Raw genomic sequence first — 18,381 nt, 5'->3', positions numbered from 1 at the left:
CTTGTTCTCTTCCTTTATGATTTGAGATTTTCTCTCCTGGTATGCTCAAATTCCTTTCTCTCGTATGTGTCATCTACTATAAGGTTTTGCTTTAGACTTACCATGAGACTTACATAAGACTACTTACATTTGTAACAGTCCATTTTAAGCTAATAAAAACTTAAGTTGGGCCACATTCTAAAGCTCTACATTTTTACTCCTCCCCTATTTGCTGTACATGACCCACACATGCTTATCATGTTCATTTTTTGTTTATATAGGTTTTTAATTTAACATAAGCTCTTAAATGAAATGTGGACCAGCAAAGCCTATTAAAGCAGTATATAGGACATTAAAAAAGAGAACTTAACGGCTCCTAGTTCCTGCCTAAACATGTTTGTCTCTAAAGTTAACTTCACAATAGGAGATAGGTATTACTTTGACTCAAACCTAAATATAGAATACTTATCTGGAGAATGCAGATTTAAATATACTATGTACTATATTAAATGGAAATAAAACTTTAGCATTATGTGATAATGCAGCCACTTTTCTTCTATGTAAAATTCATCATTCCATCACATACATATGTAAAATTTTTATTTTGCCAGAGACTTCTAACCTAATTTGCTTTCTTGAAAACCACACAACCCAGTCACTATATAATCAAGATGAAGTTATTCAAATGAAGATAGTGAGAACCTGTGGAAGAAAGCCATCCAACAAGGAGCCAGGGAGGGAGGGAGGCCTGTTTTGTTTTGTTTTGTTTTGTTTTATGTACCAGTCTGGAGTGGAGTTTTTGTCTGACTAAACTGGGAAGTAGAAGGAAAGGAGTATGTGTTGTTTCAAATACCATAGATTCTCATTGTTCTTAACAAATCTTGGTAAACAGTAAGTGTTGATTCATTGCATGTCCCTGGGACCATCTCCAGAGACTTTAAATGACTTATTGTAGAATTTTCACCATTTCACTGGGCAGTCGGTCTGCTATCATCCTGAAGTACCCCTCATGCCATCCTTTATACCCAAATGTTTTCTTGGGTTATAGTTTTTATTATCTTCTTTAGGGGGTGTAATTATATGTGTCAGACCTCCTTTGATTATCTTCCATTTCAACTACTTTCTAACAATTTTTTCCCTCATTTCATTTTTATTTTATTTTTTTTTAATTTTATTTATTTATTTATGATAGTCACACACACAGAGAGAGAGAGAGAGAGAGAGAGAGAGAGAGAGAGAGAGAGAGGCAGAGACACAGGCAGAGGGAGAAGCAGGCTCCATGCACCGGGAGCCCGACGTGGGATTCGATCCCAGGTCTCCAGGATCGTGCCCTGGGTCAAAGGCAGGCGCCAAACCGCTGCGCCACCCAGGGATCCCTCATTTTTATTTTTCTGTACATTCCTGGTAGGATTTTGCCTTTCTGTCCTATTTTTTTTTCCCTTGACTTCAATCAATTCTCATTTTTCTTGTTTTCTTGATGATAACTGTTCTCTGTATTTCTCAAAGTGGGTTTTCTCCCCCCATACTCCCAAATGTTTATTTGATGGCATGTCAATTCAGTTGAGAGTGTTGTGTTACAGTGCAGGTTTTGTATTTTTCAGGTATGTTCTCAAAATATTTCTTTTATAGATATAAAATTATTTTGGCAGTTCATTTTTTGTGGCTTTATTGGCGGAGGAGCAAAAAATGGCTATTATTTTGCTACTCTTTTTATTCCTGCAGGATTTTTTCATTTCCTTGTTTTCCTCACTGCCACATCTCCATGAGGAACTAATTCCTCTCTTTGTATCTGATTCTCCCTCAGAAGCAATGCTTTTCTGAGACTGCCTCTTCAGGTCCCACTGTCTTTCTAATCATTTCCCTACATCATGTGCTGTGAACCCTGACGTCCTGACCTATGTTCAATATTCTGGCATTTAGTATTAGACTTTGTCTTGTTGAGGATGCTTAGTTGTCCACGCCCCTCTACTTTTAAGCCTTACCTCCCGAGTCTTAGCATGCACAGGCTTGCAACAGTGGCAGGTCAAAAGGAATCTTTTAGAATTTATTTCTCTAGTTAAGGTATTCTTTGTCTTCCAGTCATTCTGAAGAGATGAGTGATACCTATTTTTATTTCCTCTGATTGTTTATTTGATCACTTTTTTTTAAGTCTGAGAAAAATCAGGCTGCTGCCATTGTCCTCAAAAACGCTTTGGAAGAAGACTTTTAATTTTTCTTCATTGTTGCTAGAATTGTCAGTTACATTTTTTTGTATGTAATTTCCTGATTTCACATAAATTTTCAAACTCATTTGCATAAGTTTTTAATATTCTCTTGCTATATTTTATATAGAATCAGGAACAATAAACAGATATTATCATTCTTGCTACTGGTAGCATGCACTTTCTCTTTTCTTTCTTGATCAGTCCTTTTAGGGATGCAGCAGTTTTGGAAATACTGATATGATCTTTGACATTTCTCTCAAGAACTGAGGTCAGTGATCTCTCCTAGAATCTCTGAAGATAGTGACAGCCTTCACCAATAATATAGTGTGTGTGACACTATATGAATTCTGAGGTGAGGTCATAAAATGCCTTGCAGTTTCATGCTGGTTTTATAGGGATGTTTACTCTAAAGGAAGTTAGTTGCCATGTAAGAAATCGACTGTCTTGAGAGTACAAACCTCTGGGATGCCTGAGTGGCTCAGTGGTTGAGCATCTGCCTTTGGCACAGGGCATGATCCTGGAGTCCCGGGATCGAGTTCCACATTGGACTCCCTGAGGGGAGCCTGCTTCTCCCTCTGCCTATGTCTTTGTCTCTCTTTCTCTGTGTCTCTCATGAATAAATAAATAAAATCTTTTTAAAAAAGTTACTGAACTATTAATTCATAAACTTCTCTCAACATTAAATATTTTTAAAAAGATGTTAATCTGTTGTGATACATGGTTTTACACTAGTGAGAAAAAAATGGGAATGACTTTAATACTTAAGTAGCATTTAACAAGTTATTAAAGGAATGAACAATGTAAAATAATTTGTGAATAACGTACCAAACCCAGGAACACTTTTGAGGCTGGCTTTAAGGCAAATTTTCTCCAATCTGAGGTAGCTATATCTCATCAGACAATTCCACAGGAACATCCAGTCCATTCTTGTCCGATGATTCATGATGATGACACTTCTTTCCCCAGGAACAAACGCATCACCTGTTATAATCACTTTTACACCAAACATGGTCTCCAGCAGTGCCTAAGGAATAAGCAATATAGACATGTAACAATTTAAAGTTATGATTTCCCATAGGTAAATTTTATCATATCGTGTAAATAAATTTGATATCTAGTAAGTCAAAGGCACAGTATTTCTCAAGATTATTGAGTCTATAATAAATTAGAAAAAAGAAATTAGTCTGGAAGAATGAGAATACAAAGGTATTGTTTCTATTTTTCATTTTATTCGTTTAGGTTTCTCACGGTTTCCTAATAAATGCTAGCTTTCACCAAAATCTTCACGATATATTATTAACTTAAAGAGAAAAAGGTATAAAAGACATGCAAGAAGATTCCACTGTGTAATTTTTTAAGGCTGTAGATATAAAGGTGATTACTTTCTAGAAAGGTTAGTCAGAAATTTAACATGGAGTATAGGGCTAAGGGGACAAAGTCAAATTTTCATTTTATACCTTTCTGTATTATGATCTTTTTAAACACATACATCTGTTAACAATACATAAAGAATAAAATAACTATATGTTTATAAAGTTCTATAGCCCTAGCACCTACAACAGTGCCTGGCGCCTAGAAAATAAATAATTGCTGAATTGGTTTAATTAACTTTTCTGATAAGCAGGCATATAATATATATGAAATATTTAGAATAAAGTATATTACAGACTGTAGTTTTGTGAAAACAGAAAATAAGAAAACTTGATTTCAATCCCTTATTTAAATTTTCAAATAATTTATATGTAGCAAATTTACTAATTAAAATATAACTTCACTATTTATTAATGGAGAGAAAACTGGTCTGAGGCAGTGAAAAGATAAGAAAGTCAAAACTTCATGGGACGCCTGGGTGGCTCAGCAGTTTAGCGCCTGCTTTCGGCCCAGTATATGATCCTGGAGTCCCGGGATCGAGTCTGGCATCGGGCTCCCTGCATGGTGCCTGCTTCTCCCTCTGCTTGTGTCTCTCTGCCTCTCTCTCTCTGGGTCTCTCATGAATAAATAAATAAAATCTTTAAAAACAAACAAACAAAAAAAAAAAAAAAAACCTCTGGCAACACCATGAAAACCTTTATAGAAGTATATAGCAGATGCACAGTAGTACCAACATATAATGGAATATGAACCAACAATTAAAGTGAATAAGCTACATGTATCTTCAACACAGATGGCATACAAGCATAATGCTGAGAGAAGCAAAACAAAGTGTGTCATATGTAAAAGTTTTTAAAACAGTAACTAAGATATTTTAGGAGTAAAATTATAAAGAACAGCAAGGAATAACCATCTTACAGGTCAGATTAGTGGCTACTGCTATCAAAGAGGAGATGGTTATGACATGCAAGCAAGGTAGCTTGCTGGAAGACCGTTAATACTCTAGTTCTTGACCTGGTTGATACTTTCACTTCAATAGACCATTTTAAAGTGTGCATTTATGTTCTACTAACTTTGGATACGTTTGTTACATTTCACAAAAACTTTTTTTTTTTAAAGAATATGACACAAATGAATAAAAGGACTTCAAAATAAACACAGGACCAAGAAAAAAACAGGTTAAAGGGAAGATTAGTTAAGGAAAAGTTAGAAATGTTTTATGTCCAAAGAATTATGGAATCATAGTGTTAACATCTTAACAGAATAAAACAGATAGCCCACAGATCCCATTAAGTGACTTTCCCAGAGCTGCGATTCACTTTAGGGCATGCATGGATGTTTAACCTAATGTCAAGTCCTAGAAGGATAGCCTTCAAGGGGTAAATAAACACAGGACCCTCTTGAAAAAGTATACAGAGGTACTTTGTTAAATGTCTGTAGGTTTCATCAGATTTTCAAAGAGTCCATATCCACTCAAATAATTATAACTTCCATTCCAAAGTCTTGGGAAGCCAAGCCTCTATGTAAAGACTTCATGATGGAGAAGATCATGGCAGAGTCCTCCAGGCTTGGACCCGCAGCAGGAAATGTCTAAGTATAAAGTGCCATCAACTCCCAAAATGAATCATTGAATTACATACCTCAGCCCAGAGGACATGTGTGAAGTCACCATCTATGGCTTACTAATTTGGATCAGCTCCACTGTGCTTTCCAAATGATACTTTACAGTTTTTACAAAGAACTGAAATGCAAGATGCCCTTCCCTTAACTCGAAAGATGAAGTTGACTGCTAATTGTGTGTTGTACCACAGAAAAGAGTTAAAAATCTTAAAGCCTGGGATCCCTGGGTGGCGCAGCGGTTTGGCGCCTGCCTTTGGCCCAGGGCGCGATCCTGGAGACCCGGGATCGAATCCCACATCGGGCTCCCGGTGCATGGAGCCTGCTTCTCCCTCTGCCTGTGTCTCTGCCTCTCTCTCTCTGTGACTATCATAAATAAATAAAAATTAAAAAAAAAAAAAATCTTAAAGCCTATAAATCCCAAACTCAACCCTCACCTTTTAAATGCAATTTCTAATACATGTATCCTGTGGATCCCAAATGTCAAAATAAATCCAGACTGTTTGTCCAGGAGCATATCATATGGCATTCTCTCCCTGGCCATCCAACACTCCATTCAGAATGTGCCTGAAAGTTATATATAACCTTTTGGACAGCCTAGATCTCAAACTCACATTAATCATTTGTAACATCAGACAAGACCTATCTAAGTCAATGTTATTTACATCTCCTGTGAAGGTAGACTACAAATATTTACTACAGAGAGATAAGGTTGTAAGGTCTCTAAAGAGCTACAGAATTCAAATTTTAAAACGTATAGAAAAATGTGAGAATAGTATCTTGTTTTTTCTAGTCTAGAATAGAAACTAGTATAGAAGAAAAACTAATCTTATAAAATTTAATAAATGCTTTATAGAAGCATTTCTGAGAATCTTTTAGAGACCACTAATTACTATCTCTTAAGTGTTCCACTGTGTCTGAAAACACAAAGATGAGAGGTTCCCCCTCATGGTCACAGAGAATCAATATTGCCATCATGCCCCAAGCTCTCATTTACCATTCTGATGAATCTTTATTTAGTCTGAGGTAAAGCCAACTCTGTGGTGCTCCCCATCTCCCAGTATGCCTGGGCTTTTCTGACTCAACATAAGCCCAGCTCCTCGAATCCTTAGCTATTTAAAGCCCTGCAATCCCAAGTCATTCGTCAAATACAGTACCCCTTTTCTTAGCAGCAGTCTAGGCAGAAATTATACCCTGTATCTGCTGAATACCCATTTTGTTCTAGGATTGGACTGGAATCACCAGGCTGTGGAACAGACTGGTGCCCTAGGTGGGGGCCTCTAAATTCCTAAATCATGACTTACAGTGAAAGGACAGAACTCCAAGTAGTTTTCATAATCTTCATAATCCCAGGTTATTAGCTAACAATTGGACTGCTGGAAAGACTAAATTTTGAAAAGCAAAAAGTACTCTGGGCACATGCAAAGTGTGACCTTGACAGTATTGATCATGCTGAATAAAACTGTCCAAAAATGAAATGAACAAAGACCTACACTCCCCACTATAGATATATACCAAGAAAGAATGAATGGTCATTCTGCAGACTGTTCTGGAAGGAATTCTTACATAGATAAAGAGTTGGATGAGACTTAAAGGTCACCTAGTCTAACCTAACATCCTAGAAGATTTTAATGTGGTACTTCATTTAACACACAAAATGTGCTCCTTAAAAATGGTAAGAGAAGAAAAATCTTGCCAGTGAAGTCACTTTAATGCACAAGAGATGCTTACAAAGAGAAGATCACTTTATGATTATGTCTGTGAAGCAACAGTTTAAGTGCATTTACTTTATTAGTGAACTTTTTTTTAAATTGGGATTAAAATAAAGTACGTGTATAGCAGAGAAAAGACTAAATTCCTTCTAAGTAAAAAAATTATCTATTTGCTTCAAAATAAAAACTCCTTTAGTACATTGTAAAAGTATGGAATAAAAGGTCATAAAAGACATCCTGACAGTTTTTCTCCCTTTCTTTGAACAGAGATGTTTACGATCTCAAAACTACAACACCAATATTTTTGTAACCTAGCAATAAGGTATTCAACTTCTATAAATTTCTTACCTGAAAGACTCTGCTTGATATACCTTTACTACTAAGCAAGGTAGTGAGTTACACAGGTAATAGAAGTTTTTTCAAATACATACTAAATACTACATGGGTAGCTGAATTTTGCCTAGTGTTAAGTTCTGAACTCAGGTAATAAAGCCAAAGTCAGGAATAACTGAAACTAACCCTTAAAAATCTCACAGAAAGGTACCTCACAGAAGACCAGTACACTATCTTCTGAAGAATGTTGGAACAGCTTTCTGCAGCTGACTATCAAATGAAGTGATTAGTCTATGTGCTGTTTTAAATACAATAATTGTATTTAATACAGCACCACTCACATTTCCCATTTTCTCTTACTTTGGGGGGAGGGGTGGAGGCAACTCTAGATTAAAAAAAATAACAAATGTATTCTCATCTTTTCTACTCTTCCCCCATCCTAGTGCATATAAATGGAGTTGTATAAAGACTTGTACCATAGTGTAGGGTGTAATTCTGTGTGATAGTAATAGCACTAATAATAGGAATAGCAGAAGCAGCTATGGCAGAATTTGTCCAGCGGAGTCCAGCATTTCTTCCAGAGCAACAGATTTTAGTTATGTACACGACTGCCCAGAGGACAGACATTCCCAGATGTTATTACAGCCTTTAGCTATTCCCTCCAGTGCTATTTGTAATTCAGTGACATAAAGGAAAGCGCTTGCTCTGCACTTCCTCCCCAACCCACTTTCTGCAAAGTGGGGCAAAACAGTAGTAGTGACCAGTCTTGACCTATCAACTAGTATTATGCCAGGCTGGCTGGAAGGAATCTTGAGTCCCTGAATGACATGAGGGAGCAGAGCTACCCTGCCAACATGGTCTTGAGGATGAATAAAGTTCTATCTTATTCAAGCCACTGTATTCTAAAACGCCTATATTCAATACCTCCTTTAGTCATCAGAATAACTGAGGTAAACAGGTAGGCTCAGAACCCTCATTTTTCAAATGAAAAGAGAAGTTTAGGAAGGTTAAGTAGCTCTACCAAGTTCAATAACTAGAAAGTGGTAAGGCCAATAGTAAAACCAAATGTATCTATACCAATAAGCACTTAACTTATATCGGCTCTCCAAGGAAGAGATTGATTGGACGCTAAAGCATTGCAATTGCAATGATCCCTACCCATGTAGTAACTTCTCAAAACTTTTCAGGTTTTGGTAGTGATGTTTAGACAAAAATGTAATTCATAGTCAAAAGATTATATATTGGAAAATTTAAAACATTAAATGAAATATAAAACAAAAAAAAAAAAAGAAAGAAATATAAAACAATGTATCATTATTATAAAAAAAAAATCACTTACCTGTAAATGTCTGCTTCAGAATCAGATATACAATGCTGAATCTGGAATGGCTCTCAAAATACCATCTACTCCAATTTCCTTATTTTATAAATGATGAAATAAAAATCTTTAAAAAGTTATATAATTGACTTGAAAAAAGTTAAGTTTTCAAAATGAAATGTCTCTGGTTTTATGATGACTGTAAGTGGAATTACTTAACATTTAGATGGCTCGTAAGAAGGCTTTTTAGAAATAGCTACTTGGGCAGCCCTGGTGGTGCAGCGGTTTGGTGCCACCTGCAGCCTGGGTTGTGATCCTGGAGACCCGGGATCGAGTCCCACATCAGGCTCCCTGCATGGAGCCCGCTTCTCCCTCTCCCTGTGTCTCTGCCTCTCTCCCTCTGTGTCTATGAATAAATAAATAAAATCTTTAAAAAAAAAAAAAAAAGAAATAGCTACTTATGGGACGCCTGGGTGGCTCAATGGTTGAGCATCTGCCTTGGGCTCAAGTCGTGATCCCAGGGTCCTGGGAGAGAGTCCCACATCAGTCCTGCATGGAGCCTGCTTCTCCCTCTGCTTATGTCTCTGCCTCTTTGTGTCTCTCATGAATAAATAAAATCTTCAAAAAAAAAAAAAAGAAAAGAAATAGCTACTTATGACAGTTAACCTTATGTGAACTGGGCATTATATATTTATTTCACTTAATATAAATATGATATTTTATGGAGAAATACTCATTTTGTAAACAAGGGAGTACTATTGGGCAAGCAACACCACAAAACAAATATTCCATGTTAAATGGTCTGTTTGAGGCTGCAATGAAACAATGAACTTCATATCTTTAAAGCTAATTTAAAAATCTACTTCTACAAAATTCATGGTCTGAGAAGTCACCTTCTGTACTCTTACAAAGGAGGTAATGTCTCAAGCGGATGGAGGACAGAAACTAGTTAAGATATGTAATCTACAACCAGGCAAGGTAGCTTAGGTACAATACTAATACTTCCAGGATGCCAGAGGCCCTATCTGTCCTGTTCATCATTACCTTCTAGCAATATGCCTGGTATATGGTGGACACTTAATAGTTGCTGGATGAATGTTCCAAGATCCTACTGACTACTTTTGTCATAAACAACAGTTAACAAAACTTACAAAAAATCCTTCCTTCTATTATGAAAGGAAAAAGAACTTTTGCATAAATGTATAAGAAGGATCCATACTGATAACGTTAAGAATATTACAAAAATTCAATGTAAAGTCCTTCCTACGGAGGGGGTAAAAAAAAAAAAAAGAATAGGGAAGGTAAGGTGGTTGCTGCTTCCTTCCCTGACCAAAGAAATGAAATTAGATTCTCCACTCAGCTGAGTTACAGAGAAAAAGAAGTATGATGAATTTAACAGATAAGAAAGCTCAGAACCTAATGAAACCAGCAAAGAACCCAAAATAGGGATGCTTGGGTGGCTCAGCGGTTGGGAGTCTGCCTTTGGCTCAGGGCGTGATCCCGGGATCCAGGATCGAGTCCCACATCAGGCTCCCTGCGGGGAGCGTGCTTCTCCCTCTGCCTGAGTCTCTCTGCCTGTGTGTGTGTATGTGTGTCTCTCATGAATAAATAAATAAATAAATCTTTAAAAAAAACTATAAATTCTAGAATGTGAAAGTACAATATTTTAAATAGAGGTAGCATAAGAGAGAGAGGGTCAGTGAACTAGTAGACTTGTGTAGCAATGTAAGCAACCTGCCACACCCACAACAACAGTCTCAGAAGGAGAGGCGAGAGGGAATGGAACACAAAATATGTGAGGAAACAAGAGCCCCAGAGTTCCAATTTGGAAAAAACAAATCTACAGATCTAAGAAGCCCAATGAGACATAGTAAAATAAACAAAGAAAGCTAGTCCTAGGCATATCATAATCAAACTGCTTAAAAAAAGAACAGAGAAAGAAATCTTGAATGCAGCCAGAGAAAAAGACTTGCAAGAATATATAGGCTAGGAGACCACAAGACAGTAAAACTTTAAAGTATGGAAAGAAGAAAAATGTCATCCCATAAATTTCACAGCCAGCAAACTGTTCTTCAAGAATGAAGGCAAAATAAAGACATTTTCAATTAAAAGAAAACAATTAGTCTACAGGAGCTCTCAGTAAAAGAGGAGCTAAAAAGAAGTTCTTCAGGCTAAAGGGAAATGACACTAGAGAGAAACTCTAATATACAAGAAAGATAAAGAATACTATAAATGGAAAATATTTAGATCAATATAAGAGACCATATTCTCTTAGACTGTTTCTTTAAAAAACATAGGACTATGTAAAGGAAAAAACGGTAACACTGCATCCTAGATTTATCGTACAAGTGTATGTAACAGGACAGCAGCACAAAGGATGTGAGAATGAAAGCCCTATCCTGTTACAAATCTTATATTTTACACAATGTGATAAATACGAACTTCAAGTGGGCTGTGACATATGAAGGATACATTACGTGATCCGTAGGTTGTGACTAAATTGTGTTCACAACACACACATATATAAGATACGTGCACATACATACACATACATACACACACATCGTTTTCTTTCAAAACAGGAGGGGAAAATATTGCACAACTTGTTTTATGAAGCCAGCATAATTCTGATACCAAAGATGGAGCTAGTATGACCGTGAAACTTCTCATTTGAGAAATATTTATTGGTATGTACCTTGTTCCAGGTACAACCTCAGTCTTTGGCTTCTTGAAGGCTTTGTATGACCGTTCCTTACCAACTTTCCTCTTTCACTAAGAGGAATCATCACACCACTGAGACTAATTTTGTTAGTAGTTTTTTTCCCTCAAGGCATTCCCTGGCTTCAAAGAACTCCAAATCTTCTTTTGAAACAATCATGAGGTACCAATGAACTTCTTACCACTAGAAGTTAAAGTGCCATGTGACCCTGACCAATCCTTCAAGGTTTTCCTATCACCCAGGGCTCTAACAGCACCAAATTGGGTCTAATCTCAGCTCTGCTTAAATAATCTGTTTATGCATGTGACCTTCAGCAAATTATTTAATTTCTCAAAGTTTCTACTTCTGTAAAAGGGGGATAATGGTGGTGCCTGGAATGAAGGCATCCTAAAGCACTTATTAGCACATTATCTGCCACATAAGTGCTTAACAGCTATGACCACCATTACCCTTTTAACAAAATCTTGTAATTCTTCTCCTTAATCTGGATTAAATATGCAACCAAACCGGTTATTTATCATCTACCATCTACCATCTATTTATCATCTACCATGTCCCTTTCTTTGTGCTTGTAGATCAAGTGCAACAGAAGAGAAGGGGGGAAGAGGAGAGGGAAGGACAGAGAGAGATAGGGAATTACTTTCAGTTTAATGATATTACATTTCATAAAACACATCTAATTTTTCAAGAAATTAACCTTTGACAAAGGACAAATGCAATTCTTAAAATTATTCACCATGAAAATCCTTTTTTAAAATATGAAAAGGGTCAACAGCTCCCCATCAATCTCCACCTGGGGAGTCCTTAGCATTAGTGAACTTTCCTCTCTGTATATGTATGAAGGGCAGTCAGCCTGAGGGGAAATGGCAACGCAGTTCAAAAGGCACAGGTGAAAAAAAGATCCTTCAGCAACTGAAGGCTGAAAAATTCCTCCTTGTTTTCCTGTTCAGGTGTATCCTTATCACCCCCACCATGACTGCTCCATAAACCCAGTAACAAACAATAAGTTCTAGCTGTTGCTCAGAAACATCAAGAACAAAACGGTCTCAGGAAGTAGAGACCTATTATAAAAGCAGCTACAAGGTGTCACTCCATTTTTGGAGAAGGCACTACTGATTAGCAGCAAAAGGGAAGGGCCACAGCTGCTTTGGTCCAGACAAGGGAGGAATCTGGACTGGAATCCTATAGCAAGTCGCCAGCTCAGAATCAGAGAGATGTTCTCAGAGCTGTATGCACTGACCTTGCAGAGAATACATGTCTGTTCCAAGATCAACTACACATGATATATGTACTATTATGGTACAGATGTTGTCATTCTAGGCCACAGATAGGAAACCACTTTATTCCTAAAATCTGTGGTTACTCGGAAGAATTAAATCAATCACATCAATGTCAAAAGTTCAAAAACTATTTTATCTGAATTTTAATTTCTGTCATTATTTTGTAAAATAAATGGAAATACAAAATAAAAATTCTTCAATCTATAGCTTTAGATTTGTGTATTTTGCTATATGTAAAGTATACCTCGATGAAGGAAAATAAACTTCAAGAGGAATATAAAAGAAACTCTTAATTTTGAAATATGGCTCTTAGATTTTTTATTTCAAGGACATGAATTATATTTAATTCTCTCTAGTTCCTGTATTTCCTCTAGAAAGGATCCAGAAAGTATTTATATGTTTCTTCTAACATTTGACTGAATCTGACTCTAACAAAGTAAAAATTGGTGAGCTGGGCCACTTTGGTCCAGTCTCCCTATCTGGTGTGTGACTTACCGCAGGTAGTGTGAGCCAGGTTGCCACAAGGCGGTTGTTGATCCAGCGATACCAAGATGGGCTTACAAACATCAAAGGTAAAAAGGGACCCAACATGAAAATGCTTCCAAAAAAGCTTCCCCAAAACAGAGTAAGTATAAAATAAATCCCCTTCCATGACACCATGATTCTGAAAAATAAAAAAGAAGAATATATTTTGTTACTATACATCTAACTGTCCAAATTGAGAATGCATAAAAAATTTTCCATTACAGGGCTGCAGAAAAGGCTCTGATAAAGAACATAAGAGCTTGAATACCATAAAGGTGACCCTCTTACATGTCCTACAGGTCTAACAAACTTCCAGTACATTAGAAATTGATACTCTCAAAGTTTGAACAAAAAAAGCTGTCTTGTTTAAGAAGTCTTTGATTTTTTTATCTGGTTATTAGTATTAACATAAACCTGTAGAAGTTACCCAATACAAAACCTTAAAATATTCTAGAGTTTTTTTATATTCTACTATAAAAAGTAGATTTAATGGACCAAAAATTATAGAACAGCTTACTAAGGGTAACTATGCCTACAAGTGTGGGCAATTTTATAGATTGCACTAAATTTTTATAAAAACCTAGAAATGTTAATTCTTCACATTAGAACCTGAAAGTAATATCATTGAGCAACTGGTCTTAAACTGGCTTCTTCTTTACGAGCTGTAAGAGTAAATAGAAGTCAGACTCCTCACTTTTCTGAACTATTTGCCTAAAGATTACTTTCAGGGTCCTCATAACCAGAATCACTTAACACTGACATTTTAAAATAAACTGTTGGAAACATGGTTTAAAATGAATAATCAAACATTTGATTTTATAACCTAAACTACATTAGAGCAAAAATACAGTTTGCCTCAGAATAAAACTGTGAGAATCATTAAAACTATGAAAATAATGGATTTAAAATTCTTATATTACAAAAGGTATTCCAGGGATCCAGACCTGTGATTCTTCTTAAATATTCAGAACAGGAAACAGAAATAAAATTTCAAATGTCAAAGTGCTTTAATAAATGTCAGTCAAACAATAAAACAGGTCAAATCCTTTAACACAGACTCAAATTTATCTGGGTACGGAGTATGTTTTTAATTCTCTAACAACACTTGACTGTATGTACAAAATCCTTCCAAGCACAAAAAAAAACGAATACCTGAGAATTGGTTTTTTTGCTAAACTCTAGATCTGAACTTCTAAGTGAGGGTGGAGAGAAAAACCACTGAAGAGCAATGGCTGAATGTGGGGTTCACCCATTGCCCAGAAAGCTGGTTGGTGCTCCATACCTTCAGCCTTGCTTTCTGAGGCCCAGGCTCGGCTCTCCTCTGCACTGAAAGAAGACATGAAAGGCATCTTCTCTCCAGTCTTTACATGAAAGCTTTTTTTAAACAGGAAAAAGACACTCAGCAACGCTGCTCCTCTACCTAAAACCCCATAAGGACCTCTTTTGCTCTGTTTGTTTCTGCCAATTAGCCGTTAGCTAGCTCCACTTAGACACTTACCCCTAACCTCCCCGAAGAGCTGGGCTTCATACTATATCTGTCCAAATCCATCCTCAGACACACTTTTTCTTCACTTATTAAACTATTTCTCATTTCATGTGTTTAAGCTTCTTTAACTATGTATATTTTTTCTTTCAAATATTGATTTCATCTAATAAAATCTTTTCATTTTACAGTGGTGAAGCTGAGAACCAGAAGAGTTATCATGGCTTACTTTCCTAAGTCCCCATAACCAGTTGGTAGCACCAAGTATTTTCTGCCCTCCTATTCTTCCACAATATTATGCCACCTCCCACCCACTGAGAGGCTGGAAATCAGAGACCTGAGTCAGCTTCTAAACATGTTTGTAAACATAGACTCACATATAAAAGGATGTGTTCCATGACAACACTGGGGCTACTCAGGCCAGGTCCAATCTAAAATTATTTTTATACCCAGCCCCTGCCTTTTTTCTAACCTTTCAACCTTTGTCCAGTGATTTAATAAACACACAAAAAGATTCCTACTATGTGCAGGGCCCTATGCTAGTCATTTGGGGACATCACGGTAAGTACGACAGACATACCAAATCTCATGGCCTCTCTATCACCCCCTCAGGAACTCCTCCCTGTATTTAATCTAACTTCCATTCTGTCTCATGGGTTTCACAGACAAACCTGGTTAACAATTATGATAGCTACATATACTTCTTTAGAATAGCTAAAATTGAAAAAAGACAAAAAACCTGATGAGGAAGCAGAATAGTAAGAACTCACACACCCTGCTGGTGGCAATGCAAAGTACTTTGTATGCTCACCATAGAACCCAGCAATCCTACAACTGAATATCCAGGACAAATGAAAACTTATGACAACACAAAAAACCTGTACACAATCGTTTACAGCAGCATTATTCATAACTGCCAAAAACTGGAGGCAATGCAAATGGGGGGGGGGGGCGGTAAAGGGGAAATGGGTAAACAAATCCATAGATCAGATACCTCCAGTTTCTTGCTCAGGAAGGACACCTCTTTTCCTTCATAAAATGTCCTTACTTAATCACCTAATAATTGAACCATTAACTACCATTGATCTCATAGTCAAATAGGTATATGAAGAAATAATTGCAATTCAAAGTGATGCATGCTACAATAGAAGGTATAATAGAGCATGCAGTGTGTGTTAAGGATAGATCAAAGTAAGGCAGGGCAGCCTGGGTGGCTAAGCGGTTTAGCGCCATCTTCACCCCAGGGTGTGATCCTGGAGACTCTGAATCGAGTCCCACATCAGGCTCCCTGTATGGAGCCTGCTTCTCCCTCTGCCTGTGTTTCTGCCTCTCTCTCTCTCTCCCTCTCTCTCGTGGATAAATAAATTTAAAATAATAATAATAAACAAATTATAATAATAATAATAAACAAAGTAAGGCAGGATGAACTCTGCGAAAAGGGATTAAAGAAGGCATTAGACTCTTAGAGAATGTGAGGTTGGGGGAGGGACAGATTATTCCAGGTAGTGAAACAAAACATACAGAGTCACAGAAATCTGAAACAGGGCTGCTTAATAAGCAGGAAATCATAACTCATTAGACATTAATGAGGTATAATGAACACACTGGGGAGCTACAAGAAATCACAAGAGCACAGGTCCTAGGGACAAAGTGCACACACCCAGGCCAGGACAGCCAAGAATATCACCTTTGGCAGGTCACCAAGAAAAAAACCTAATGCCTATTCTCATATTTGGGGATAAATTATAATGGTGCATATAAGCATCAATGCAATGAGTAAATAGATTGGTTTTGAAAAAAAAAAAAAGAAAGAAAGAAAGAAACCTTAAGAGCAAAGAGCTCCTCTTCCCTTTAAAACTGACAGTACACAGAACTTGTTGGCAAAAATCCTAGCACTGACACATGCTGGTATCAGAGCGGTCTTTGAGCCAAGAGCATCTGATCTAGTTCCATAAGCCAAAAACCTGATGATCATAACCACATCACTTAACCTGGATGCTTACATATGAGGAGGCTGGGGAAAACTCTCCAATGCCTACTTTTTGAGCACCTAATATTTGTCAGGCACTTTACAGAAGGCTCTTAGTTACATGTTCAACATCTACAGATTCAAGTATGAATCAGCAGCTAAAAATATCTTTAACATGTAACTAATGCAAAATTTTGCTGAAACTCAAAATTTCACTACTCCAAGGTTGGGTGTTAAAAAACAAATCAGTTAGGTAGTAGTAATATCTAGTCAACTGTCCAGGTCCCTAATCTCAATGGTCTTCTATTCTGTTTTTACTTACCTCATAAGCACTTGGTGAGGTAAGTCAGATGTATAGTGGATATGTAAATTTGAGGTTTTAAAACGACCTTTACACTCTACTTTGATAATGTCAGATGTGTCTTAAAATAGGCACTTTACAAACATTTTCATCTAATCCAAACAAGAGCCTCAAAATTAAGGTATCAGTAATATCAGTGGTATTGCCAGGTAAAGAAATAAGGGACTTGGTTCCCCAATGCTGTTTACTGACTGAGGTGAGATAAAGAACCTGTAACCAGGGGCACTCCCAGAAAACTCAGTAGAGAGTTTGGAACTGGTACCAGAAAGATTTAAAGGAAAAAGCAAAGAATAAGTAATAGAAGTAGCAAAGAGTCAGGCATATTGTTTAGTAAGCCTTGTCTTCTCTGAAGAAAGTAAAACCAGGCTTCTGGACTGGGGGACACATAGTGGGATTCAGTAACTGTACATTCAGAGAATTCTGAACCTGAGACCCAATCTTCTCTCATTGGGCTTTCAGGTGGCTGGGAACAAGATTATCATCCTAGTCCAGTGCCCTGCAATACAACTTCCTGCAGTGATGGAAATGTCCAGTAGTCGTGCTGTCCAAAATGACAGCCATGCTCTATGTGGCTATTGTGCACTTGAAATGTGGCTAATTCAGAGGAACTGTTCATTCCGTGTGGGGAGTGGCTACTGGACTGAATAGCACGGCTCTAGACAGACTTCTGGAGCCCACTTCTCTGGGGATCTGACCAGACTGTGAGGAAAGACGAAATATAGAAGCACAGGGGGCTCCACCTGAATCACCCTACAGTAAGGCCCAGAGTTCATGGAAGCGTCACCTACATACAAGCTCCTAATGGCTTTTTTTTTTTTAAGATTTTATTTATTCATGAGAGACACAGAGAGAGAGGGGGGCAGAGACATAGGCAGAGGGAGAAAAGCAGGCTCCTAATAGGGAGCCTGATGCGGAATTCGATCCCCAGACCTGGGATCACGTCCTGAGCCGAAGGCAGATGCTCAACTGCTGAGCTACGCTCCTAAAGGCTTTTTAAGTCCCCTATTTTTTATTGTAAGCCATCTGAGAAAAGCCTTTAACATGACATTAAAGACCAAGACAAGAGAAAAGTATACCTGAGGGAAACAAACTATTCAGGAAGAAAAAAACTATCTTAACATTTCAGAAAGGTAAGAAATATTGCACCTAGTAAACAAAAACATGTTCTTTGTTAAATAAAACAAAGAAAGGCAGGGGCTGGGTGGCTCAGTTGGTTAAGCATCTGCCTGTGGCTCCGGTCATGATCCCAGGGTCCTGAAATCAAGCCTCATGTCAGGCTCCCTGCTCAGCGGGAAGCCTCCTTTCCCCTCTCCCCTAGCTAAGCACGGTCTCTCTTGCTCTCTCTCTCTCTCAAATAAATAATAAAATAATTTAAAAAAAAAAAACAAGAAAGGAAACATTCAGAGAATAAATGAGCTATTGGAAGGTGACAACACAGTAATGTTTAGCAGATATTAAAAACTCAAGAGTTCGAAAATAAAGCTGAGGAAATCTCCCTTAAAAGTCAGAA

The 18,381-nt window shown here is 37.3% G+C and overlaps 1 protein-coding gene across 5 annotated transcripts in view; it reads right to left on the bottom strand.

The window, feature by feature from the left end:
* Positions 1-18,381, bottom strand: part of LCLAT1 (lysocardiolipin acyltransferase 1) — a 192,698-nt gene that overhangs the window by 109,590 nt on the left and 64,727 nt on the right. For 4 of the 5 annotated variants that reach the window (XM_049095956.1, XM_049095955.1, XM_025454256.3 and 1 more), the window contains exons 2-3: positions 13,029-13,197; positions 3,009-3,207 (exon numbers count right to left, since the gene is read on the bottom strand). In XM_049095956.1, the coding sequence (XP_048951913.1) occupies positions 3,009-3,207; positions 13,029-13,193 (364 nt within the window). In that variant the 5' untranslated portion in view covers positions 13,194-13,197. The remainder of the gene's footprint in view (positions 1-3,008; positions 3,208-13,028; positions 13,198-18,381) is intronic. The other variant, XM_049095958.1, reaches the window with a different exon arrangement.

The sequence above is a fragment of the Canis lupus genome, chromosome 17, assembly GCF_003254725.2.
Source record: "Canis lupus dingo isolate Sandy chromosome 17, ASM325472v2, whole genome shotgun sequence".
Classification (NCBI taxonomy): Eukaryota; Metazoa; Chordata; class Mammalia; order Carnivora; family Canidae; genus Canis; species Canis lupus.
The sequence above is the reverse complement of the archived record's forward strand: the minus strand, read 5'-3'. Positions and strand labels throughout refer to the sequence as shown.